Source organism: Rhinolophus hipposideros (genome assembly GCF_964194185.1).
Source record: "Rhinolophus hipposideros genome assembly, chromosome: 11".
Taxonomy (NCBI): domain Eukaryota; kingdom Metazoa; phylum Chordata; class Mammalia; order Chiroptera; family Rhinolophidae; genus Rhinolophus; species Rhinolophus hipposideros.
The window spans coordinates 9,359,971-9,386,875 of NC_138057.1; the positions used below are offsets into that span (position 1 = coordinate 9,359,971).

Here is a 26,905-nt window from a genome sequence, read left to right on the forward strand (position 1 = left end):
AAAAAAGGAGAACTTAAAGGTCATCCAGGCTTCAGGAAGCTGCAGTCTGAGATTCGTTTTGCTCTAAACAGGCCAAAACTATAGCCACACACAAAGCAGAATTCAATTCCAAAGTCAGAAAGTTTTCCTTGAAAATAGATTTAATTTTATTCAAATTAGAAATGTTCTGTGTCTCTCTCCAAAACCACCTTCAAACAAAAGTTATCTTCTGGACAAATGAAAATTTTGAAGATAGTGAAAGAAAACATTACATTTCTTTAATGTTGATCCATCAAAAGGTACAAAATCAAAAAGTTTCAACATCTGATCTGTCCACAAGGTATCTGGATCATTCATTCCGAACAAGGGAGAGGGGGAGAATTGGAGAATCACAAACACCACTGTGATTTGAAGTGTGAAAAAGTTCTTATCTACCCATGTCAGTTAACTGGTATAATATGCAGGGGCAAATGACTCTCACGGGCAAGTTTTCATTGAGCTGAGGATAACAGAGGAACCAAAAAGAGGATAGAAGACACTTCTGAGAAGACTTATTTATGTTCAGTTGAACATTAACAGGCTAAGAGTGAAAAATCAACATTCTGTGATCAGTAACTTTAAAGATGAGCTCAGTTCTTTCTGGCATGACTGACATTCACACCATTCTTGCTTCCAAAGTCTAGAAAAAGGTACAAAGATTAATAAAAATAGAGAACGTAGGAACTGCTGATTTTGTGACTGGAGGAATGGCACCAGGCTGCCAGTGTTCACGTGCTCCATCTGTGAGGCAGCGCCCTGTGTGGAGGCGGGGGGGTGGGGGGGGTGCTTCTGCGCCAGGGGCTCCGCTGTCTGGTGGTGCTGCACACGCTCCGGGTGTAGCTCCAAGTGCAGGTCTCCTAAGAAACGAGGGCCTACTTGGCCATCTTGCGAATCATGTAGTTGAGGATGCCCCCGTTGTAGAAATAAGTGAGCTCCACGTCGGTGTCAAACCTCATGACAGCCTGGAAAGTCTTCCCAGTATCCAGCTGCAATGACAGGGAAGTAGAGCAGTCACTGAGGGAGGAGGCAAGACAGCTCAGTCAGGAGGAGCTTCTGCCCCGCCTGCCCTCAGGTGGGCCACTCAAGAGTGTGGTGGGCAGCCAGCAGCACCAGCATATGCGAGGCACCAGCCGTGCTTGGAAACATGCCTAGTCTCCAGCCCCAGCCCAGACATGCTGAATCAGAAGCTACATTGCTAACAAGAACCCCAGCAGACTGAGCTGCATGGGGAAGCATACAGTATACATGATGGAAGTGAGAGACATCTGAGAATCAGAAATGGCCTCTCTGGGCAGTGTTTACTGGTGACTTTCCCCTTTTTGGGAGCTCTCCGCAGGTAGAAATGTCTTGGGTCAGCAGAGGTTTCCTTAAGGTTGTCCCTTAGGCAGCTGGCCCAACCGCTCACCCTGGGACACAGACCTCAGCGGCTGCCTCTGGTTGGGTGTCTAAATCCCCCTGGGACTTGGGTGCTGCCACTTCATCCTTACCTGGCCCAGGGAGCTGCCATTTGGGGTGAGGCTCAGGGATGGGGATGTGTCTGTTGTTCACATTTTTATACTAAAAAGATATTATTTTTAGGTAATGGACTATTCCTCAGCTTTCATCATTTTTCTCTTGGCTAAGTGAAATTGGGAGGACTAGGAGATAGTGTGGCTGGCTGGCGCTCGGAGGTAAGAATGGAACTGAAAATAACTTCTTGAATAAACAAATAAATAGCAAATCAGTAGGTATCATCCTCTCTATGTTGTGAAGGCAGATAGAAAAGTGCTGGTAGAACTCTTAAGCCTAATGCAGTGACCACTGATTTCCCTCTAACAATATTGATTGCAAACACAAGGGTCCCTCTTAGCTGGCCCTAACACGGGGAGGCTCTGGCTTACCTTGACCTGGACTTTCATTCGTGGTTTGAGGTTTTCTGGAATGTTGATAGTGTATCGTTCCCGCCCTGTGAGTCCCAGGGTGTCTGCAGTCTCCCCAGGGAGATATTCGAGGGGAATCACCCCCATTCCGACTAAGTTACTGCGGTGAATTCTCTCATAACTCTCAGCCAGCACAGCTTTGATTCCCTGATGAGCAAAGAGAGGAGCTTGGACACAGTTCCAATTATTTTCAGATCCCCAAAACTTTACAAAAGGCTTCTTAAGTCAAAACTCTTGTCAAACCTATATTCTTTATAAGTACTAATTAATTGTTTACACAAAATGTTTGTCTCTACTTATAAATAACACAGTTGCCAGTCATAACTGATTGCCTACAAAGTACAGGCACCATATAAGCACTTAAATGAATTCTCTCATTCCCCCTGTACCAACCCTGGGAGGTAGATGCTATTATTGTTCTCTTTACCAGGTGGTCTCACTGGTATATCTGATATTTGAACCTATGTAATCGATCATGCACTTGGCCACTCTGTGATACAACACCTTTTTGCAAACTTCCACTGTGACTGGAATTCATGTCACAAAACAACATAAAGGAAATTCATTGCTTTCCCTTGAATTCTGTTATTATTGCAGGTGCATCGGCAGGTACAGAAGATTTAATCAAAGCAATCAGAATATACCACAGAGAAAGTAAGTGATTACTTACTGTGTGCTGCTTTTATACTTCCTGTTTCAAGGATCAAATTGTATTGAATATAATCTTGATATTAAGCTTACTATCAAGTACATTGTTTTTGGTGCTCTACAACTGGCAACACATAGCGGTGATCCACAGACGAGGAAACTCGATTAACTAGAACACCCCATTCTCAAATATTAGTTACCTATAACATATATATACATACATATATTTAAAGATTTTATTGGGGAAGGGGAACAGGACTTTACTGGGGAACAGTATGTACTTCTAGGACTTTTCCGAGTCAAGTTGTTGTCCTTTCAATCTTAGTTGCAGGGGGTGCGGCCCACCTTCCGTTGCGGGAGTCGAGTAGTCAAACCGGCAACCTTGTGGTTGACAGGCCGCGCTCCAACCATCTGAGCCATCTGGCCACCGGGGAGCTGAGCGGCAGCTCATTGCCTTCATTCTAGTTGCGAAGGGCGCAGCTCACTGGCCCATGTAGGAATCGAACCGGCAGCCCCGTTGCCCAGAGCTCGTGCTCTAACCAACTGGGCCACTGGTTTGCCCCAACTGTAATATAATATTAAGATACTCCTAACAGGTGTCTTGATATTTAAGGTACACTTTTAATACCTCCTGCATCAGGGTCACTTGGGGACCTTGTTTAAAAAGGGGCTTTTTGGGCACTACCCCAGACCGACTGCGTCAGAACCTCATGCAGAGGTTGTGGCACAGGAGGAGGAGGACAGTGATTCTTGTAAGTTCTAAGAACCATGGCTGTGGAGCAGAGGTTCTCAAACTTCACTACATGTCTGACTCACAGGAGAGGCTTAAAATGCCGATATCCAGGCCTTCCTCCTTACCAATCAAACCAGGGCATGAGATGCAGACACAGGTATTTAAAAAAATCCCTCAAGTGTTTCCAAATTTAAAAACAAAGTGTAGGGGAAAAGCAGATTCTTCAGGATAGTAGATATTTTGTATGGCTTTATGGATAATTATATTCATTTTGGGGGGAAGTGGGATTCTTTGTAAACGCATGCTATTCACATCCCTAGCTCTGTGTAAATGGCTGTGGAAGGCTGCCGATGCCACAGATCACAGTTGGTTATCCCTCTCTCAATCTTCATGAGTCCAATCCAGGACTGCTGAGGGCCCAGGCCGAGTAGCTACAGAATGAAGTGTATGGTGTCTGGGCAGCCAGTACTCAGAGCCCCTCTGGAGAGAAGTCTAGACTCTGGAGCGCCCCCTGGGTGTCAGTTACCCTCACACAGATCTTTCAGTTTCCCACCCAACTGCTTGGTGCTCTCAATACAACTGTTGGAGCCCTCTCTCAAGATCCCCTCCTTCTGTTCTCTGGTTCTTTCCAGCAGTTTCTGGAAAAAGCAAGCCTTTGACATATTACTAAGTAATCAAAGAACTTTTTTTTTTTCTACAGAGCAAAATGATTGATAAAAAACCCCAAAAGAACAGGTGTGTGATGTTCAAAAACATTTTCAGAAGCCTGGATGTCTGGAGGGCTGCCTGCCAGACAGCCACATTTTTTACTGTACTTGTGGATATCAACTTATTTAGTGTTTCCCAAGTGCATTAACTGGCTTGAGCCACACATTATTTAAATTGACATCAGTTAATCCCTTTTACCCTACCCTGAGGATTACAGCGGGGTGAGCAGCAGGATTCTTCCCTGCTTTGGGGGCAAACAAATGCTCAGGAGATGAAAGTTCCCTGCTCTCTGCGTGGTCTCTCCCATGGGGAGGCCCTGAAATGGCTGAAGGTTCTAAAGAGCTGCCTGTCTATGTACACAGAGAGCATCCTTCTCCACTGAGTCTATAAGGAAATTTCACAGGCAGTGAAAAGAAACTGTAAAAAATACTTTCTCTGAGCTTATCTAAAGTTCTGGCTCCTTACTTTTTCCCTTCTGTGAAACCTGGCGGACAGGTCAGTAGTAGTAGCCCTGGCTTATTCCTCACGTTCACCTCGGACAATGGTCTTAATTACATTTTGGGTCCTTAAACTGACATTACGAAAATAATGAAATTTTTAAAAAATTTCATATAAAAGACATACACAGGCTTTTGATTTAATTTCAGAGACTTCACAGACCGCCCACCCCATGCCTCCCCGCCAACTGTTCTATAGACACCCCCAAAGATCCATGGGTATGCCTGATCTGAGGGAACAAGTTCAACTCTAGATTATTCTTCACTGAGTGAAATGAAGCCAGATCCACCAAGAAGTACAAGAGGAACAAACATAACATGATTTTCTGAGCTTGCTCCTCCACATCTTCTTGGAAAGGAAAGCAACAGAATTGATCCCTGGGCCCCTTCCCAGCTACCCCTTGGTCCAGAGAGGCAGCTGCCTACTGAGACAGATGTCCCGATGGCATACTCACCAGGAGGAAAGGGCCCTTGGCTGCCCAGTCCCGGGAGCTGCCCGAGCCATACTCTTTGCCAGCCAGAATGATCAGGGGAAGGCCTGCCTGCTGGTACCGCTCAGCGGCATCAAACACATCAAGCTGAGGAAAGAAAAGGAAGGTTTTACAGGTGCAGTAAAGGCACAGAGTGCACACACACTCTGTGCACACACCAGTGAGACCTGATATGACCGGCAGGGTCAGAGGGTCTGCAGTGGGCCAAGTCAATGCCAAGTCAACAGAAAACTTAACCAATCAGATGCCTGGTCTATAGATTCCCAATTACCTCCATTGATCTACCCCTACCAAGTTGTATTTTATATTGTTTTAATTGAAATGCCTAATTGTTGTCCTGGTTTTAGAAAAATATTCAAATCCTAGGGCATCAGGGGAAAAAGGAAAATGGATTTTTCCCCCTCTTCCATTGATGAAACTATTTTAAAGCTTAAAAAAGAGAGAATCCCACCTATACTTGGATTTCGACTTGGTGATGGTCAATTGTGAAGGGTAGCAAAACACAAAGAGGGTAATGTGCCCTGAAATTATATAAAATGCAAATTTATTGGTCACCCTTCTACGTGGAGGTCAAGGTAGAGAGAAAACAAACACTGATGGAAACGCCAATCAATAAAGGGCAGGAAATGTTTAATATTTTAGTGTATCACACACAAATAGATTCATTTGTTTCTCACAGGAAGTCTGAATATTCTGCTGAGCTGGGACTTCACAAAAACATCTGACATCATTGCTGATGGTAGAGTAATGAAAAAATTGTTTTCCCTGGCTGCGTTAAGTCAGAAAATAAAATCCCTCTAGAGTGGTTCATTTGAAAGGAACTCTAGAAAGGTGTTTAGTAAATCTTTCAAGCAGGCTTTTACAAATTACTATTTTGGTGGACTGATGGAGCCTGTGGTTAATTTTACGTGGCATTAGCGAAATCTGGGTAGGATCTATAGGTCTTCAGCTGGACAGAGCTCATGAAAATAGGAACTGTTACAAAAACAGTAAAAGCCTTCTCTGTCCAACCAAAAAGTCTAGGTCCTTTCCAAGACCAGAAAGAAACAACCTATCTGATATTTTCAGAGATACCTATTACTTCCTTTGGGTATTAAGAATGTGGCAGTGCGTGTTTTAAAGTGCTTTCAAAACTACTGCAAAGCTGGCACCCCCACGGTCAAGCAACCATGGAAGCCAAGCGCAGAGGGACCGAGCAGGTCTAAAATGCCAGTGTTCTGACTCTTCTATTCCATGAGCCGTGCTGTGTACTAAACCACTCATAAAGCAAGAGCTCTCTGCCTACTCCCTCTCTTCTACAGAAGAGAACATAAATTTCATTGCTTCTGTGATTGTGCCTCTTTATCTTCTAGGTATTATGTTTAAACTGCCAGTTCTTCCTTTCTCCAGTTTTATCACTTATCCATTTCCTACTTTGATGAGGATTTGATTCTTTTAACCACTTCTCCCAAGAGTCCCCCTATACCTCCCCTCTCCCCGACCTTTGGATATGTCATACGTTTTGCAAAGTATTTGGTTTTTGCATTATGATTATGTAAATACTACTTACAGCTGAGTCATGTAATATACTATAATTTCCCTTCTTGGCAATTTAAAAACAATTTCCACTGGAATTAATAATTATCATTTTTTTGTGTGTTTACGCTCACTGGTTTCCACGTCCTTACTTATTAATTAGTCCCCAAACGCTCTGCCTAAAGTATAAAGCTTCCCTAAAGACACTCAGTCCTGTCAGGCAATCTATCATTAAACAATTTTTTTCATGGAGCCATCATTCCTGGAGCCCCCGATCCTGCTCCAATTTGGATTGATTGCTCTGTAGACGTGGGACATTCCTGTGGTCCAGGAATCTTCCCCCACCAACACCCTGGGGGTTCCTGGCATTTCCTTTTCCTGAATCCGACCTCTTTCTCCTTTTTGGTTTGTTCCCTCGTTTTGGTGGAACACATTCACCAAATAGCTTCCTGAGACAGGGATTGAGGGGCATTTTTAAAGTTTTTGAATATCTGAATGTGTTACTACTTTAATTTCACTTGACTGGTAGTCTGAGGGACACAGAATTTTAGGATGTAAATCAGTCTAAGTTTCCAGTGTTGCTTTCAGCATTTCTGATCCCCAGCATATTGTACGTAAGCTGTTTTTCCCTCTCCAGAAATTTCTAGATCATCTCATCTCTGCTGTTCTCAACTTCATAATGATATGACTTGGAGTGGGTCATCTTTAATCATTTTGCTGGCCCTGGGCATTCAGTGGACTTTTCAATCTGGAGTCTTCGATCTTGTAGTCGGGGAGTTTTTCTTGTGTTACTTTCTTGGTAATTTTCTTTCTTTTCTTTTTAGCATGTCTCTTGAGTCAGATGTTGGGCCTCCTCAATTCAGTCTTTAATTTTCTTACATTTTCTCTCTAATTTTTCCTTTATCTTTCTGTTCTATATTCTGACTTTCTCTGAAAAATTTTTGAGGGACTTCTTTTTTTTTTTTAAATTTAAAGAGCACTTTCTTGTCCTCTGACTACTTTATAACAACAGAAACTAATCTCATCACTCTGAGGAAACAATTTTTTTCTTACAGTTCTTTCTATTCATTGCATTATTTCTGTTTCCTTTCCGTTTCCTCTGTTCTTGGTCTAGGTCTATCTTTCAAGTTCAAAGATTGGCTCAAATGTCTGTTCATCTCTGATTCTGTCTCCTTATTTAAGAAGAAGCACTAAGCATCTGACTAGAAGTTCTATGTCATGGCAGGGATTGTAAATACATGAGGCTCGCTGAGATAGTCAGTAGCCCGCCCTCAACGTCTATAACTGCAAGTCCTCCCCTTGGGCTCTTGGGCATTCCACCATTTAATTGTATCTTCTTCATTTAATAGTTTATTATCCCTGCTTTCACTGGACAAATATCTACTGGGCATTGACTTGGTGATGGGTCCCGTGATCGATGATTATCTATGAAGAGTTCACTTTATAAAAACGTAATCAGTTACAAGTGAGGCAGCTTGGTGGTGATAAACAGCGCTGATTTCGAAGCCTGACTTCTTGGATTTTAATCTCAGCTTCTCCATTTGTGATCTTAGGGAGTTATACGAGCTCTCTGTGCCTCAGGTTCCCAATTTAAAACAAGGACAAAGATGGTACCAATCTCAAAGGCTTGTTATGAGGATTCGGTAAGTCAATATATGCAAACATCTTAGAACAGTACCTGGAACATAGTAAGTTCTACCTAAATGTTAGTTACTATTATTTTAAAATAAGTTGAGAAGGTTATTTCTCAAGTAGTCTAAATTATTTTCAAGCAGTTTTACAGCATTCTCTGGGAAAGGAAGTGACACCGAGGACCTACTATACTCATATGTGCCAAACACTAAGCTAGCTGTTTTATATCTCATTCCATTTAAATTTCAGCCTCACAGCCTGACAAGGCAGATATTATTTCTACTCCACAGGTAAGAAAAATGAGGCTCAGAGAGGGAAAAAGCTTGCTGGTATGAGGTGGAGCTGGGACTTGAATCCAGGCTTGTCTGACTCAAAACACAGGCTTTCCCAACCTCTCACATCTGTGAACAGACAACTGCAGCTGTAATATGCTAACCAAATGGTTCCCTTTAGGACCCGAGCAGGCCTCCAACAAGCCTCTACATTCCTTCTTTTCCTAATGGTATGGTGAATTAAATCAAATGCTCATAAAGTCATACAATAGCACTTCTTGATAAGTATCCTCTACTTTAACCTGAAATTTTCCCCTCAAGTACTCTGATGAAATTTCACTCAGAGGCTTTTTAAGCTCAACTCCCAGGAAACCAGATTTAGTGAAACCACGAAGCAGAATCTCTAAGCAGGAAGAGAAGATTTTACAGTTTAAAGGGCATCTCCATCAGTGATGAACTCTATGTACATGGACACTTGGCAAGAGGGCTATAGGAAGCAAGAGGAGGATGGGGCTGTGAAGGAAAAATAAGACCAAAAGGAGAGTGACCATGCAAATATACAGCCACCCAGAGACTGACACATGCTGGCTTCTCAAGGAAGCAGAAGACCCAATACTCACAATTTCTCCGGAAGGCAGATGTATAGTCTGTGGTGCCTGCTTATTCAAAAATTTATTTAATAAGCGAATGTTGGCAAATGTCCCTCGCGCCATGATGGCATCATTACCTCGGCGGGAGCCATAGGAGTTGAATTCTCGTGGAGTCAGGCTAACAATACAAGCAGGACAGGGGCTAGTTTAGTGAACTGAATGAAGCTTAAACTTAGCTTCTACCAAGAAAAGAGAAAAACCATAAATCCAGATATTTCTCTTAGTCTACCAAGCATTGTTCTCCAAAGCAGACAAGCTGTTTCCGTAGCTTCAACTGAGGGCAGAGTGCGAGGTGAGAAGTGGGGTGGTAAAAGGCGGAAAAAACCAATATTCTCCCAGGGTCGTGGTGAGCACACAATGTGATATATAGATGATGTATTATAGACACATACGCTTGAAACCTATGTAACTTTACTAACCATTGTCACCCCAATAAATTTAATAATAAAAAAAAAATTCTCCCAGGGTCAACTTTCTGTCTTATCAATTTGGGTAGAAAAAGCAGGAGGAACTCTAGTAAGAGTATTTATTTTATTTATTCAGTAGGATAACCTATAAAGTTTCACACAAGATAAAATATTAAAAAATGGGTAAGAAAAAGGGAGCAAAGACAATAATCAGGGTAAGCCAGTGAGGTGGTGCCAAGAATGGGGGAAATAGAAAACAGTTTCCATAAACTAGCCAGAAGGAGGTTCAAATCTGTCCCCGGTTATCAGGAACTCAGTGTAAAGGGAAGCCACACAACTGGCAACGTGGTTTACAATTTCATAAGATAAAAATCAAAGCAGTGCCAAAGAGGCAGAGCTATTCCTGGTCCTGAAATCAGAGAAAAAATCTTGTCTGTGGGTCCCAATGAAAAGGAACTTTGGGAAGTGAGGAGCAACATCTTATAATGAACATGGTGAACAGTTCATTGGGCTGTTTCTTAAAATGCTAGGATGTGTGAGTGTTAATATGATGTAAAGGTCAGATTTAATTTGAGGATTGAGAGTCTATGAGTAGGCTTCAGAAGCCAGTGAAATTATATCCCAAATGTTGTAGATATGTGCAGAAGGTATTATATTTGCTTTCATTCAATTCCCTAAAGAGTCCATGTCTCAAAAACGGTCAACAATCATCAATCAAATCTTTAGATTTTGTTAGATTGGGTTAGATTTTGTTCCTCAAATTGGCTCTGGGTCCCATCCCTGAGAAGCTGATTCAGAAGGTGGGGATGGGAACCAGGAATTTTAAGTCAGATTTGGAACTTTGATTAATATGGGTATATTAGAAAACAGTAGATAATATTGGTATGATAACTGTTAAAATCGGTATATGACTGAAGGACTGATGAATAAATACACGAACTATAAATCCTCGAAACAGTTGTCTGTAAAGACTATGTCTCTCAACCAGAAAAGGTAATGCATTTCAGGTCATATTCCTGCTGCATGTTTCACGTGTAACCAGGCTCCGTCTGCCACAAGTTAAGAGCAGAGTCTTATGCTTTAATAATTAGCCAAGCTGGGGGCCAGGATGACAGCTGAGTCTAATGAGTACAACACTTGCTCAAAAAGAAGGTCCTCCCTCCCTTTGATGGGTTTCACATGTTGCTAGATTCTCCCATGGAAGCTTTGAAGCAGCAAACAGAAAGACGGACTGGAGCCCCAGAGTTCAGTGAAAAACCAGAGACTGATTCCAAAGAGACCACGTGAAAGAGAAACTGGTCTATTCTCTCCATGTTTGCCTTTAGTCCATCCTCATCTCACACATACTTACCCTCTGTTAGTTAAGTAGCGAGCGGCAGGGCTGTTTCTTGCAATATTTCCAGCCGGAGAGATGTGGTCAGTTGTTACTGAATCTCCCAAATTTAATAGCACATAAGCATCCACGATAGATTTAGGGGACTGAAGATCCAAAGTCTAGCAAAGAACACAACAACAGTGTTTGCCCGGGTTTTCTCCAACAAGTCACCGGGGAAGTCTCAACAGAAGTGGTCCGTGGACCTGAACCAGATGACAGCCCTACATCAATGCATAGAAAAGTCTAGTTCCTCCCCCCCCCCCCAGTTTTATCAGGGGTGCTTAGAAAAGTAAAATTAATTTACTCAAAACATTCATCTCACCCTTGAAGGGAAGGCAAAGTATTGGCATTGTCCCCTCAAAAGCAACAAGGCTGCAGCTGCCAATGACATTCTCTTTCTCCACATCTACAGAACACCTCAGATGCTGAGGACAACTGGAATTCTGACTTCTACTCCCATCCCCTTACCACAGGCACCCACCCAGGATGATTGATGGACTCCTTAATCATCAGTTTCAGGTAGACTTCCTTGGTTTTACGGGTGTGAGTTTTTAATATGGCAGGCCCTGGGAATGCTTTCCTGGAACATCCCTCAGACTTCACTGCATTTATGTCCAGGTGGCACCTGATCTCCAGAGTGTCTCTACACAGCCACACGGAAACCCTGGCCAGGGAAATTGTAGGCCCACTAGCCAAATATCCCAGCTTCCCAAAACTCTCCCCATCCACTATTACTTGCTTAGGTTTGTAGAGGTTTTAATGAAATGGGTAGTCAAAGCAAGGGTATGGGATAATAGTGTAGATTTTATAAGGAAAGAAGCCTTTTGAAGAACTCATTTTGTTAAACAATAAAAAGTCATACCAGGTTTTCAAAGAATGGTGGTGACTTAATATATGTAGATTTGGGATTCCAGTAATACAGCTTATCTGATGGGGCTGCTAAGGCATTCCAGCTTTCGTTCACAGTCTGAAAAACAAAAAAAGAAAGAGCCAACCTATTATAATTACATTCTATTCCAAGGAAAATGTAACACATAAACATAAAACATATACTATGTTTCTCCGAAAATAAGACCTGGTCTTATATTAAGGTTTTAAAAGACATAGAAGACACATTAGGGCTTACGGTTCAGGGGCTGTCATCCTGAAAAATCATGCTAGGGCTTATTTTCCGGTTAGGTTTTCTTTTCAGGGAAACACGGTATTCAAGCTAAGAGTACAATACAAATTTTTCTTCTTTTAGTCATACACAAGAGTCCCTTTATTCTAAGACAATGCCATGTTAAATAACTTAAAAATGCACATGTACTGTGACAGGCAGCCTCTAAGATGGTCCCCAAGAACCCCCATCCCCTGGGATTCACAACCTAAAGTGAGCCCTTCCTGCTGAATGTGGGCTGAATAAGAATAAAGGGACTTATTTCCAAGATTAGGTCATAAAGAGACTTTGCCTTCTGTCTCTCTCAGCCCCTCTTGCTCTCTCGCTTGCTTGCCCTGATGGAAGCCAGCTGCCATGTTGAGAGCTGTGAAGAGACCCACCAGCAAATCACTAAGGGAGGCCTCTGGCTAACAGTCATTGAGGAACTGAGGCCCTTACCTTACCTCAGTTCAACAGCCTGTGAGGCACTTCATCCTGCCAACAATCACGTGAGGGCCCTCAGAAGTACATCTTCCCCCAGTTGAGCCTTCAGATAAGCTGTAGCCCCAGATGACACCTTGACTGGAGCCTTGTGAAGGCAGAGGCACCCAGTTAAGCTGTACTTGCATTTCTGATCCACAGAAACTGTGAGATAATAAATGCTTGCTGTTTTAACCCGCTAAGTTTTGATGTAACTTGTTATACAGCAATAGATAACTAATCCATATACTTACAAGTGTAACTTAAATAATAATCCAGACTGTACTAAAGGGGAAATTATTTACTCTCTGAAGATTTGGGGAAGTAGACTTCCCGGTCACATGTTCATTGGATAGCAAATGACAGCTGCTACTGTGTTTCCCTGAAAATAAGACCTAACCGGAAAGTAAGCCCTAGCATGATTTTTCAGGAAGAACATAAGCCCTAATGTGTCTTTTGGAGCAAAACTTAACATAAGATCCGTTCTTATTTTCGGGGAAACATGGTATACACTAAAATTATCTTGAATTCTTTCTATGGGTCCATAAACTCAGCCTTTGAAGGAATGCATTTAATCCAATGCGCACCACACTCTCTCAGACCATTTCCCAAAGAGCCCCTTGTGGGAGGGCACAGTGCTTGCGTATGATCCCTGTTTGACCCTTCTCCCCAGTCTGCTCTTTTATTTCAAAGCCAAGCTCCAGTCAGCTGCCCTTGGGTCAGCCAAACACAGAAAGCAGGGAAAGAAATAACATCCAAGGGTCTCAGAAAATAATACTGAGCCCCATATATTTTCTCCCTATTTGTAAAATGCACAGAAAGTTTTATTTATTTTACAGTTTGGTGTTTCTTACTGAGTGGCATTCATTCATTCATTCTAAAGCATCCAAATAATTCTGAGAGGTGCATTCCATTAATTGACTCCATCTCAGTGACACATGATAGTAACCTAAGTGATCCTCAACCACAGTTGTCGCAACACCCCAGGTGAGAAAAGGAGAGTTATGGAGTGCTGCCCAGGAATCACACAAAACCTGAGGCCTTTCAACTTGAGGCTGCCACCCACTTGTCCAGATCTGGGAACATCTGGGGAGTGTGGGGTTTGTAAAAATGTGAGTCACAGGAGAAAAATGACTGAGAACCATTCCCTTAGTTCTCTGAAGAAATACATGCCACGTTGTATAGTTTACACCCCCACTGGCCGCAAGATCTTGAGAGATGACACAAAGGAGTGGCTTTCCCTAAGCTCAATGGGGCGGGTTGGGCGGGATCTCACCTCTATTTTCTGATAGACCTCCTTGAACATCCCAGGGATGACGTACTGACGCTCCACTGCCTGGATCTCCTCTCTAGTTGGCCAGATATCCTTCAGATATACCTGTTGTCCCTTTGCATTTACCCCTGGGGGAAAAATGTTTATTAATGAGAAAAACTTCATTGAGTACCCCTTTTTCATTATTACATAGTCAAGCCTCATTCTTCAAGGTAGTTATGGTCTCTGAAGTCCATGCACATACTCCAATTGTGAATACTGAATCACTGTCCCCAGAGGAAATACAGAGTTAGGTTTCTGAAAGCCTCTGCTTATAATAACATTTTTGTCAACCGATCAACATATAACCTTACTTTATGTGTGTTAGGTGTGTTTACACACACCTTCTTTAATATAACTATTTATTATAATTGTTGACTCATTAACATTGAACTCACCACCGACAGCACTATAACTCGTGCCTGAATGGAGCCTGTGTGACACGAAGCACATTACAGGCTTATTGGGTTTAGGAACACTAGCCAGCACTTCAGCACTACACTTAGGGCCTTTTTTAATGATGCAATCACCAACAGAAAGCACAAAAATGTGAACAAGATGGCATCAAAGAGACCACAAACAGGATACTCATGTCTAATATGACAGCTGAAATAAGAAGGCAGAGCACTGCCTCATTTGATTTCAGCTGAGAACGTGCACATTGAATGACTCAAAGTTCCCCCACTCCGTGCATGTCTGTGAATGACCATGGAAGCATAATGAGCACTGATTTGGGGGTTAAAACAGATTTTACGGAATAGGGAAATGTGCAAATATGGAGTCCACATACAATGAGGAACAATTGTATCTCTGAAGTTATAATGTCCTAAAAGTAAATTTTAAAGGGGCATTGTTTTCATATTAGCTAATCTGCTTAGAATGGATTGAGGAAGGGATACAAAAAAAGAAGACCAGAGGAAAGGAGACAAAGCATCTGCTGAACTTTGAGAAGTGAAACTATGTGGAATGTGTTCCTACAGAAGATAAATTAAAACAATGCCTATCATTAGATTAAAGCAGGAGTTAGAAAGAGAGGAACTAGAGAAGAAGCCAGAATAGAAAGCTATAACTTTTCAAATTTATTTCCCTTTTGTTATCCCTCGCCTTTTAGGAAATTTTTGCTTATTTCAGTTATGTCTTAGTTGTATACTGGGGAATAAAGAAAAGACTTTCCTTCTTTTCATCTTATCTCTGGAAGTTCTAGGCTTCATTATCTATGAAGAAAAACATTTTCTTTCAATAATATTTTCAAATTCATTGGGAAAAAACTTGTAACCACACAAATAAAATCTTACCCAACGGCTCTTTCTCAAAGTCAATTTTGATGGTGCCAGCAATTGCATATGCTATTACTAAGGGCGGAGACGCTAAATAGTTGGCCCGGGTGTTGGGGTGGACTCGACCTTCAAAATTCCTGTTTCCAGATAGTACTCCAACAGCTATAAGGTCTCCCTGTGTAAGGCAAGAGAAAAATCAGGTCAGAAAGAAAAGGTATCGCCCAGGCTGCATATTTTTGGCCATTTGCAAAGTTTTCCCACCACCTGGATGTAGCTCTTTAAGCTTCCCTTTCACCTGGTCATGTCCCCTATAGGGTGTCCCTCTGGGAGATACTCTGGGTCAGAAGACACAGAGCAACATGTTTAGTGGTTTCTGCTCATGAGAAAATACCAGATAGGTCAGAAGGCAACATCCTGGTTATTTTGCTGCCTGGAGCCCAAGAACAGTTGGGAAAGTTTAAAAGTTGGAAGGTCAAGGAAGCCACATTGACTTACATGGATTCCAAAATTCATACAAAGCTAACCAAATAATATTTCTCAATGCCACAGAATGTGTGGGACAAAAATCAAGTCAATGAAATGTAGTTTACATTCATTTGTGTGGAGACTTCTCTGGTTTTGAACCAGTTTTCAGATTACCAGGAAGAGACCATTCTGGAGCCCTCTGTAGTCAAAACCTGCATTTATTAAGCACCTGTATCCAGGCACCACACTAAGTGTTTCATGTCCATTATCATCTTAATGCTCAACTCACAACTCCATGAAACAGGTACTAGTATCATCTCCAATTTACAGTTGGGAAAACTCAAGCACAAAGAGGTTAATTTACTTGCCTGAGGTTATACTGCTGGACTCTGAAGACCATACATCTAACCACATCCCCTGCTTCCCTGGGTCTTCGTGAAATTACCAGCATTTTGGTCACATATCATATGAAAAGACACAGCAGCTCTGAAGACCCACGGGCTCCTCTGTAATTACCTGTGTGATGGCTTCCACCACAGGTTCAGGCAAGGGTCCACTGTTGCCAATGCACGTCATGCATCCGTAGCCCACCACATCAAACCTGGGTGCAGAAAGACAAGCACAGATAGAGATAATTCTCAGCGAGCCCTTCTGCGGTAACAGTTCCTAGAGACCACTGATTTAAACAGGACAGCAGTGCAGACAGTAACAGTAAGTTTAGTACAGCGCTGTTTCTATAAAGCTTTCATTATTGGCAGCATTTTGATATATTATTCATCCATTCAAGACCATTCTATTAGACTCCTTTTTGAGTAACTTATAAAAATGAGTCTAATAGAATGATCTAAAGTTTTGAAAAGTGCCCTACTCTGTCGGAATGCAAGGGTTTAAGTCTACTCACCGTCTAACAAAAGACTGTGCCATTAGATACCCTCATATAAGCTTATATCTATAACAAGGTGACGTAGCAAGAAACATGTGGAATAAAATACAACAAAAGCAATGGTGTAAAAGAAAATTCTCCCTCACCCAAGCTGAGACAGATAAGGCATGACTCCGCTTTCTCGCAGGTAGTAGGTGACCACACCACTTCCAGGAGACAGGCTAGTTTTGATGTAAGGCTTCACGCTCAGGCCAGCATCCACAGCTTTCTTTGCTAACAATCCTGTGAAATGGTAAACACAGACATGGTGTGGGGGCCGCCTACTCCAGGTGCCAGAAACAGTTTGGCAAAGAAACTGACTTTTCAGTCTGCATTTCCTGCCACTGCCTGATGATGCTCCATTCATGTTGGCACTTTCTGCTGCCTAATAGAAATCAAAAGCTTACTGGCCCAAACTCATTCACATGCATGCAGTAAACTCAAAATTTGTCATGGAAATGAAGAAAGAGACGTGCTTTTTTTTTTTTAAGAGATAAACCTAAAACTGTTTGAGTTTTTAATTTTTGGAGGGAAAGCACCTTTCTAATTATGTTTTATTTGGATGAAAATTATAATTGGACGGGCCCTTCCTTCAAGTATATGAATTATGTACAGTCAGTCTAGAAATAAAAATCTAGTCCTCAGATATTTCTTCAAGTGAAAGACCAAGAGCTCCCGGGCCACTGGACGTTCAGCAAATACAGAGACTATGCCAGTGACACTCGATGCTCTGTCTCAGGATGTATCACAGAAGTAGGAAAGAAATGAGGAGTAAGGGTATAAAGAGACAAAAAGCTACAGACAAGTTGGCAACTTGTAGTAAGGAAACTAAAGAGACCTTACAGTAATGAAACTGTGCATGGAAATATTAACTACTTAACCAGAGTTGCATAATAGGCAGGTGAGTGTTAAATCAACCAGTACCCTGCACCCTAACTCAGAGGCACTTGACAATACATCTAAGATAGTCTAAATTCCACTGTACAGGAAGGTCTATCGGGTCTTACAGAAAACAGTCTGTGACAGGAGAACAGTTATTTTTCCTCTAGTCCGACATAAGATTCTAGGCTTTTCCAGAAATTCACCCGTTTTTTTGACATTCTACTTAGTTTCAGTGTTAATTCTAAACACTATTATACATTGTGTATTCTACTTTACATACCTTGCTTTGGACACTATTTAATGTGTAAAGATTTCTGGGCCAATAAATCCCTGCATCTGGAAAAGACAAGGTTCCGGGAACTACATGTAGAACTCAGTTAAGCAACTGGGGCACGTCCTGGGAGATGTCCACTCACATATCCACATGGCCATGAGGCAGATTTCAAATGCACTTACCGGCTCCTAACATCACAGATGGATTACTCGTGTTAGTGCAGCTGGTAATGGCGGCGATCACCACAGAACCATGAGCAAGGGTGAATTCGCTGTTATCATAGATAAACGTCGTATGATTGTTATGATGCTCCGGAACAACCTGGAATCCTTTAAACCCTTGCTATGAAAAGGACGGAAGGGAAAAAAAAAAAAAATATATATATATATATATATATAAAATTATAGTTATATATATATAATTACAGTTTTATATATATATATATAATTTATAATTTGGGAATTATAATTTGAAGGGGCAATTCTCAGCAAAACATAAATATCTTGGCCGGTAAACTGTGAAGTGCTATAGAAAAATTAAAGTTCTCTTTAGTCTTTTAAAATCTTTACGAAAGGCAGTCATGATTCTGAATCTTACTCTTCTACTTTGAAATGAACAATTCCTTCCTTCCTATCTGAAAAATGGAAACGCTAAAACTATGAACTTAGGTCAAAGTTAATCTAATTGGAACTCAATGACATTACTGTAGTTTAATGGATATAGACTGAGGCCACTGATTCTAACTTGATAGAAATTTAGAAAAAGGAACCATTTTGGTCGGATTCAACTAATCATATTTAATAAGGCAAACAAAAGGACAACAGAACATTCGGTATACCCAATCACACACCTTAATCATTCATTTGGGACATTTTCATGGACAATCTACTGTATACGGGATGTTATGCTAGGTACTTTGTAGGATATAGAAGTGATTCTGACAGAAATCCCATCCTCAAATATAATCCAGTAAGGGAAATCAGACATGCAAATAATATAAAGTACCAAAAATGTAAGTTAAGGAATATGGAATGCCATTATCAAAGGATTTCAGACCAAGTGCCATGAAGGTTCAAATGCAGGAGAATGACTTTCTGCTGTGATACCTGAAGCCACATCGTGGAGGAGCTGATGGATTAAGATATGCAGGTAGGGAAGAGATCTGCAAGCAGGAAATGACATGAACAAAAGTACAATGGCCAGAAAAGCTTGGACAAGCAGAATGAACAATGTGGTGAGAGTAAAGTGCAAAGGAGATACACTTTTAAAATGGTGGGATGAGCTGTGTTTGTACATGGTCAAGTGCTCTAAGGAAACTGCTTGGCTCCCGGCAGATGGGAGAGGCATTAGGACTTCAGGATGGAGAAGACATGCCTTCATTGCCAAGCTTCAGAGAGATTCATCACTGAGGGAGGTGAGAAGAAGCCTGGCACTAAGCAGCCAGGTGGGGCGGGGTTGGGGCTGATTTCTACAGCCTCTCCTGGGCCCCTACCTTGGCTCCAAGGCAGCTCTCAAAGTCCTTTTTCATGTCCGACACGGCGACTTTGTCCTGAGGCCTTTTGGGTCCGCTGCAGCAAGGCACCACTGTTTTCAGATCTAATTCCACAACCTGTCCCCCCACAGAAAAGTAGAATTGACATTATACCCACAAAGAAAAAACTCAAGCCCTGCCAGAGAATTTAAAACACCACAACAATGAAAACAAACTAAATCACTACATTCAAAACCAAGGAAGTGGATGTTTTTAACACGTAAGGGATGAATTTGCAAAGATTCACTTGGGTTGCATGGAACAGGCAAGAAGCCTTGTCACCTCTCAGGAAGACCAGGGTGGCCAGTGTAGCTGCTGCTGTGTTTACCACTCGTCCATCTTTGCAATGCAGCTCACAGATCCTTTTAATTTTATTTTATCTTAATCTGACATGGGTTTTCTATTGAAGTGATACACAAACCATTATACTTTTTAAAGATGATTTGGGAGGGATGCAGCCATTAAGTCATCAATATTAGGAAATGGGCTTTAGTCTCATGGAATATTTCCTTCCCTCAATGTAATGAAAGAAAACAAGGGTCTCACGTCTAGTATACCCTCTAATCTTGGCTGCTGAGAAAAATGTGGATTTAGTTTGCACCCTAGAAAATGAATGAAGATAAGTCGCTGGGTAAGTCAGAGCTACTTTGTTTCCCCGAAAATAAGACCTAGCTGGACTGGACAATCAGCTCTAATGCTTTTTTGGAGCAAAAATTAACATTTGTATTTGTATTATGTTGTATTGTATTGTATTGCATTGCATTGTATTATATTATATTTTATTATATTAAAGACCCAATCTTATATTATAGTAAAATAAAACCGGATCTTATATTAATTTTTGCTCCAAAAGACACATTAGAGCTGATGGTCCGGCTAGGTCTTATTTTCGGGGAAACACGGTAATCAGTATGTTCGCACCTCCATTTCTTTCCCCATGTATAATAATGATGAACTTAATAGCCTTTAAATAGCTCTATTGCTTCCAGTGAAGTCTTTCTTCCAAGGTCTTCTACATAAGAGGTGTAAATCAGTAGTTCAAAAAAGGGGAGCACACCCAACCCAACCTAATGGCCAAGAAGAATAGAAGAAGTTATATTGTTTTATGTTCACAGTTCCTTAGCTTTTGATTTTTCAGCCTTTGAACACCCCGTTATCCAGCAACGACTTGGCAATGACAAATTTTCTACAACTACACCCCCCAAAAAAAAACCACACAGAACTAAAATCACAGACTTGAGGAAGAACACATGTTCAGTGAAGGGGCTCTCCTACCTGGGCAAAGTCTGGGTCTTGAGAGGAGTCACTGAAATCTCGAAACATTCCTACAGCCTGAAGATACTTTTTAATGCGCTTTACCTTTTCTTCATCACGACCTAAATGGGCATTTTAACAGGTAACAAGTGATAGCTATTAGTATTTCCTGGTGAAAGACCTTAAACTACTGCCTTTATCAGCAATTATACTAGTACTATGCATTTCACTTACACACAACAGATCTGCTGATATGTTAGTGTTCAGGCTAATAGGCTGACACTCTAGCTGATGCTACTGTTTATTAGGGGCCATTAACTGACCTGTTGTTCCTACCGAAGAGACTGTAAGATTCTAGTCTCACCTATAAACACTCCCCTTCTCTTTATTATGCTCTTTAACTAGGAGGATCCTAAGCTTTAGTTCATTCTCAAAGCACACCAATGCCTCTGCCTTCAACTGGCCAGACTCAGCAATCCATGTTATTACTGTTAAAAATAATAATCCACCCGACTCCCACCTCAAACTACCAGCTTTGAGCGCTTCCTGTGTGTCCGGCACTGTGTGCGAAATGTTTTGAATGCATTACCTCAGTCTCTAATCCTTTCACGACCTTATGGGACAAGTCCTGTTATTATTCCCATTTATAGATGAGAAAATAGTGGCTCAAGAAGACGAAGTAACTTTGCCATGGAATGTAGCCAGTAAATGATAGAACCAGGATCCGCACCTGAGCTTGACTCCAAAGTCCAAAGTCTTAACTCGTAATGCTGTATCACCAGGAATGTGACCCTGAACACTCTGCCTTTAATTTTTTCAAGACCCTGGTTATAGGAGATAATACTCATGACGTATGCCCAATGGACACACAGTCCACCCATTTCTCTGACAGATGGATAAGACAGTCTGAATGAAAGCTTGATTTGTGGACCCACAACAGATTAGCACTTTTTGTTTTCCTGTTTCTTTTAACTGAATCGTAAAGGTCATCAGCTTTCAACATGGGCCTCATAAAAGCTGACTGTCTGAGCTTCATTAACATATTTGTCATGACCTGTTGTTGAGCTTACTGTTCGTTATGTCCCATGCCATCTCTTCATGAAGATGCACAGGAAAAATGTCTCTTACGTATGAGAAAGGGTTCTACTTCTCTGAAGTGGTATGTTTGGTTCAGTTTAATAGATGCTTCAGATTTGGTGCCAGATCACTAAGAAGGTTAGTGGGCCCCCCAGAGCCATAAAAACGAATCTTAGCTCTGGATACATTTTGCAGCTTTCTCCTTCCGAGCATCCCTTCCTTTCTCTTCTTTAGGTTGATTCTCTCAACTATTTATTCTGTTCTTTAATTTCTGTATCTTTTTCACTTCAAATCCTTTGGGGATCAAGGGAGGTATCAATTAATCAATTTCAATGTGGTTACATGTAATAAAAACATTTTTTAAAAGAAACTTTTTCATCACAACCTTAACTACTCAAAAGGATTTTCCTCAGGAAAATCAGGGAGAAGATATGGGTTTACTTGGAGTTTGTAAGATTCTTAGGAAACCTTATTATGAGATGTGCACTTGCCCCTATCCTTCCCAGTTTTGCCGAAATAACTTGGCCCAGCTCTTATCTTAAATGCCCACTACTACCAATATTTCAAAAGAAACACCGGCCATTGGAATCCTTCAATGGTAAACACTGGATATGGATGAGAAGGCCCAAGTTTGTTCTTTTCTCCTGAATAACTTAGTTATAATTTTAAGAGTCACTTGGAAAACAAAAGATCCCCATCTTTGTTACACAGAATGAGTTATTAAAAATAAAATTATTTCACGTTACCTTCTCACTCAAAATGACCCAGAGGCTTCTTCGAATGTTTAGAATAAATTCTAATTGCCCACAGTGGCCTACTATGTGGATCTGTCCCCAGCCTGGCCCCTCCCTGACCTCACCTGCCATGGCCTTGACCCTCGGCTCTGGGGACACAGGTCTCTCTGCTGTCCCCTGAACACACTGTGCCTGTCTCTCTCTCGGGCCTTTGCATCTATGGTTTCTTCTGCCTGGAAAATACCTCTTCCACCACTTCCCATGGTTTATCCTCCCACGTCACTCAGACACCCGTTGAAATTGCACTTCCAAGAGCCCTTTGCTAATCTTCCTATGTATAAAAGAGCACCTTCAGGTTATTCAACTTTCTTCTTCATCACCTTATAAATATAATACCATATAAATACTTATTGATTTGTTTACTTGTTCACTGTCTATCTCCCTCACTGGAATGTAAACTCCATGAGGACAGAGACTTCATCTTGTTCACTCTGTATCTCTGGGACTTAGACTGGATCCTGATAATGTATTAAATGAATGGCTAATTTTAAAAACTAAACTTGAGGAAAAAAACTCTATTCAAAGTTAAAGTCAAATTTCTAAACAAATATATAGAGTACAAGAATTACTGACATTTCAAAACGGCTTCAGATGCAGTCTTTCATTTTACCTTTTGGCCAGCCCTGCTAGGGGGCTCGTGGAGTGCTGTCCCTGTTTGGAGCTAGGTGGCCTCAGGTTTGGATTCTAGCTCCATTATTTATTGGCTCTGGATATTTACCCCACCTGTCTTATCCTGGGTTTTCTCTCCTATCAGTTAATTAACTAATCAATCAAACTACCTGACAGATCCATTAAACATGCGAGAAAATGCATACCAAGTGCCTGGCACACAGCAGATGCCCCGCAGACAGCAGTCACCATTACTTGTTTCATGTCAAATAACTAGTAGTAGAGGACCAGTACAACTATCTAGGCTTCCAGTGTATCTGAGCTCTTTCTACTGGCCACACCATGTCTACTTCCTATCTTCTGAAATCCCAACAGCTATTTTGATTCCACAGAGAGAAGAAAAAGTATCTGTAAATCTGACCCAATGCACTCCAAGGGGCAGAGGCAGAAGGCATTGCTCCAATTTTCAGTGTTCTGCCAAACTTTACCTTCTTCTTTCACAGTACTGCACTTACCTGTCTGTACCAGGTACCTGATACTAACTTCATCAACCGGGAAAAAGGCAGCAGTTGCTCCATATTCTGGACACATGTTGGCAATCGTAGCTCGGTCAGCGATGGACAACTGGGCTACTCCTGGCCCGAAGAACTCAACAAATTTGCCTACTACCCCAACCTGGCGGAGGTGCTGAGCAGTGGAATAGAAAGTTTCTGAGTTGACAGACCATATCTACCATCAGAACTATCACCTTGTAATTCTTATAAACTAATCTTGTGAGTAAATACAAACCATAAGTTAGCTCAACATATTTTTGATGACTTTAAAAAGTAGAGCTTAAAAAGTAATGCCAACTAAATATAACATGATGTTCTTGATTGGATACTGGAACAGAAAGGGATATTACTGAAAAAATTGGTTAAGCTTCTTAGTTAATAGTGTCATAACAATGTTAACATCTTCATTTTGATAAATGTACCACGAACCACGGTTACGTAACGTAACATTTGGGGAAGCCCAGAGAAAGGTAACAGGGACTCTGCATTATCTTTACACAAACTCTCCTGTAAACCTAACATTGGGTCAAAACAGTTCTTCCAAAACAAGATAAAGAGATAATGCCAAAAATACAAATAACATCAAGAAACATTTTTCAAAATGAGAAACACTCTTTCTCTCTGATGAGATTGCTAGAAGTACCTAGAAGAGCTAAAAATTAAATTCCTTCAACCCAAATAAATAATGACTTGCACTAAGTAAGTAAATGGCTGCTTTCAAGGGTATAATGAACAAATTTCCTGAACACAGGTACAGGTCTAATGTAACCAAAAGATCCAATAGTCTGATTCCCATATCTTTTCCACGGGAGCCACTGGCAAGGGCCTGGCCTCCGTGACTGACTTGGCCTTACATGAAGTCAGTTCCATGAACTGTGGACAATTACATGGACAGGCTCTTTGGGTTATGTGGAATTTGCCACATCATGTGAGCAAGTCATATTATTCCACATTTGAAGAACAATGCACAGACATCTATGATAAACTCCAGTGTTCAAATAATCCAATTCCAAATTCCGCATAGATTAAGTGAAAGAGAAACTGTTTTTGGCCATGCCAAATACCCCAAGTCTCCAAACTATACAACCAGAAAATATATTATACTTGTGGTAATAAAAAAATTACTTTTCTAATAATCTTTCAAAATGAAACTGCCCTCTTTATGCAAAGCAAGCAAAACACAAAAAAAGGATTATTTCCTAAAAGTGCTAAAGAAAAAGAAAAACATATTTTCCATCTTGGAGAAACATCTGTTACAATAATATAACTTACAATACAGAGAAGGGGATGGATAAAAAAAGTCAAACATCATTCATAAAAAGAGTTTGTTATTTACATATCAAGAAGAACCATGGGGGAAAAGGTAGTAAAAGTATAATCACATGCATGGGAATGATTGTTACAACCTCAGGATATATTTCTAGGAAGGGGCAGATGGTTTTAGCCATAAATATTACATTTTATTTCTTCAAAAGTATACATATAGAGAGAGCCCTGAAGCAAACATGTATTATCATTTATTAAATCTACAGATTTAGGCATATGAATGTCCTTTTCACTTCTGTGTATTTGAACTATTTCACAATTTTAAAACAGTTTTTTTTTAAAGAAAAAGATCCATGCAGAAGAGTAAAATGAACACAATTATCTAAAACGTAACCATAGAATTCTCCTTTATCCCATCTCTTTTTAAAGTCATCAACATAGTTTTCTAGCATTCCCAGAGCATATGGAAACCAAGAGGCACTCTATCATGTATTTCCTCCCTGTTTGTCACCGTGACTCCAAGACCAGAGAAGAGGCAGCATATGTTACCTTGGTGATGGTTAGCACGATGTCAGTGGATGTTACCAGAGGGTGGGGATTTCCAATAAGCCTGTAGCCAATCACCTGGGGAAGCACCATGCTGATTGGCTGGCCCAGCATGACAGCTTCTGCTTCAATACCACCCACACCTGCAAGGAGTGGCAGGATAAAATAATGCTTTCATTATTTCTCACTATATCCCTCAGGCATAATTCAGTGCTATTAATAGGTAATAAACCCAGTTACAATGTTGTACTAGTACAGAGTTATGTTTCTATAAAGAGCAGTTACCTTTCTTGTATTTCCCTCTATAGAATTTTAAATAAGTGTTTCTCCAAGTGTATTCTCCAAACACCTGTATCAAACAAAATCCCCTTGACTGCACACCAAGTGGACTAGGGTTTAGGAATCTCCATTTTTAACAAACACTCTGGGTGATTTTCATTTACTCTAAATGTCCCTAACCCCTTATTCTAGCTCATTCTTCCAAACATAGGCATGAGGCACTTTTCTGGGCACGGGAAATACAGCAGTGAGCAAAACAGACAAAATACCTCTCTGATACTTGGTCATGCAAACCCATGCTACTGGGATGTAATGGCACCAAAGTAAATTAAGGTACATGCTATAGAGCAACATATATGGAAGAGAACTCACCCCAACCGAGAACACCCAAACCATCAATCATGGTCGTGTGCGAATCCGTGCCTACGAGGCTGTCTGGGTAATAATATCCATCCTGATCAAATACCACTCTGGCCAAATACTCCAAGTTCACCTGGTGGATGATTCCTGAGCCAGGGGGAATAATCCGCATGTTGCGAAAAGCCTGGGAACCCCACTAGGATTGAAAAATGGAAAGAACACTATGAATGCCTAATGTACCTCCATGCAGCCCACGTCCTTGGCATTTCTCCCTTGTACCCCACACACATAAAGAATCAACCAATGGTACCAAACTCTCGTACCTTTAAAAATTCAAATCGTTCTCTATTTCTTTCAAATTCCAGGTCTTGATTCTTCTGTAAACTGTCCGCCCTGCCAGGGAAAAAAAACTAAATGTATAAATTTTAAGGCTTAAAATATGAGTCGTTAAGTTTATTGGTGGTGAATAAACAAAATGGTAATTTCATCTGCAGGCCTGTTGGGTGTATTATACAACCATTCACACAAGACAGGAGAGGTAATCAACAAAAGTAAAAATAATAATTTCGTTCAAGTGATTCCTACAAAACCTGTAAACGTGGTAGGTAGAAAATACTAACTGAATTTAAGTGAAAGCTAATTTAATCATAATATCTGACTCATAGGAATAGACTCAGACATTTATGATGATAAGAGCAGTTCAGATATTTACAGAACCCTTGTTTTTATACTCCTTTCTCATCCACAAGCTCGTTATAACAACTCTCCGGGCTGAGCCATGTCTGGGCTGGCAGTTTATGTTGGGAGACAGAGAACAAACAAAGCCAGGAGGACAGGCATTTGTAGAATCCCAGTCTCCTATCTCTCAGACAGAGGCTCATGAGGATGGGGGCACCGAAGAACGTCTAGAAAGCCCAGACTCTATGCTGAGGTTTACTCAAAGTCCTTCAGTCGGGAATGACATTGACAATGCAGGACATCAAGAAGCTTCCCTTTACTAACAATTGTCACCCCAATAAA

General features: G+C 41.1%; 1 protein-coding gene across 1 annotated transcript in view; it reads right to left on the reverse strand.

Moving 5' to 3' along the window:
- Nucleotides 1-235: 235 nt before the first annotated feature.
- The window catches only part of ACO1 (aconitase 1), a 52,965-nt gene continuing 26,295 nt past the window's right edge, over nucleotides 236-26,905 (reverse strand). The window contains exons 5-21 of the mRNA XM_081066044.1: nucleotides 26,209-26,278; nucleotides 25,898-26,081; nucleotides 25,250-25,389; nucleotides 23,396-23,567; nucleotides 20,422-20,522; nucleotides 19,108-19,224; nucleotides 17,798-17,957; nucleotides 16,567-16,702; nucleotides 16,054-16,138; nucleotides 15,091-15,247; nucleotides 13,760-13,884; nucleotides 11,728-11,832; nucleotides 10,842-10,984; nucleotides 9,054-9,201; nucleotides 4,979-5,101; nucleotides 1,899-2,084; nucleotides 236-1,004 (exon numbers count right to left, since the gene is read on the reverse strand). Coding sequence (XP_080922170.1) covers nucleotides 891-1,004; nucleotides 1,899-2,084; nucleotides 4,979-5,101; nucleotides 9,054-9,201; nucleotides 10,842-10,984; nucleotides 11,728-11,832; nucleotides 13,760-13,884; nucleotides 15,091-15,247; nucleotides 16,054-16,138; nucleotides 16,567-16,702; nucleotides 17,798-17,957; nucleotides 19,108-19,224; nucleotides 20,422-20,522; nucleotides 23,396-23,567; nucleotides 25,250-25,389; nucleotides 25,898-26,081; nucleotides 26,209-26,278 — 2,266 coding nt within the window. The 3' untranslated portion in view covers nucleotides 236-890. The remainder of the gene's footprint in view (nucleotides 1,005-1,898; nucleotides 2,085-4,978; nucleotides 5,102-9,053; nucleotides 9,202-10,841; nucleotides 10,985-11,727; nucleotides 11,833-13,759; nucleotides 13,885-15,090; nucleotides 15,248-16,053; nucleotides 16,139-16,566; nucleotides 16,703-17,797; nucleotides 17,958-19,107; nucleotides 19,225-20,421; nucleotides 20,523-23,395; nucleotides 23,568-25,249; nucleotides 25,390-25,897; nucleotides 26,082-26,208; nucleotides 26,279-26,905) is intronic.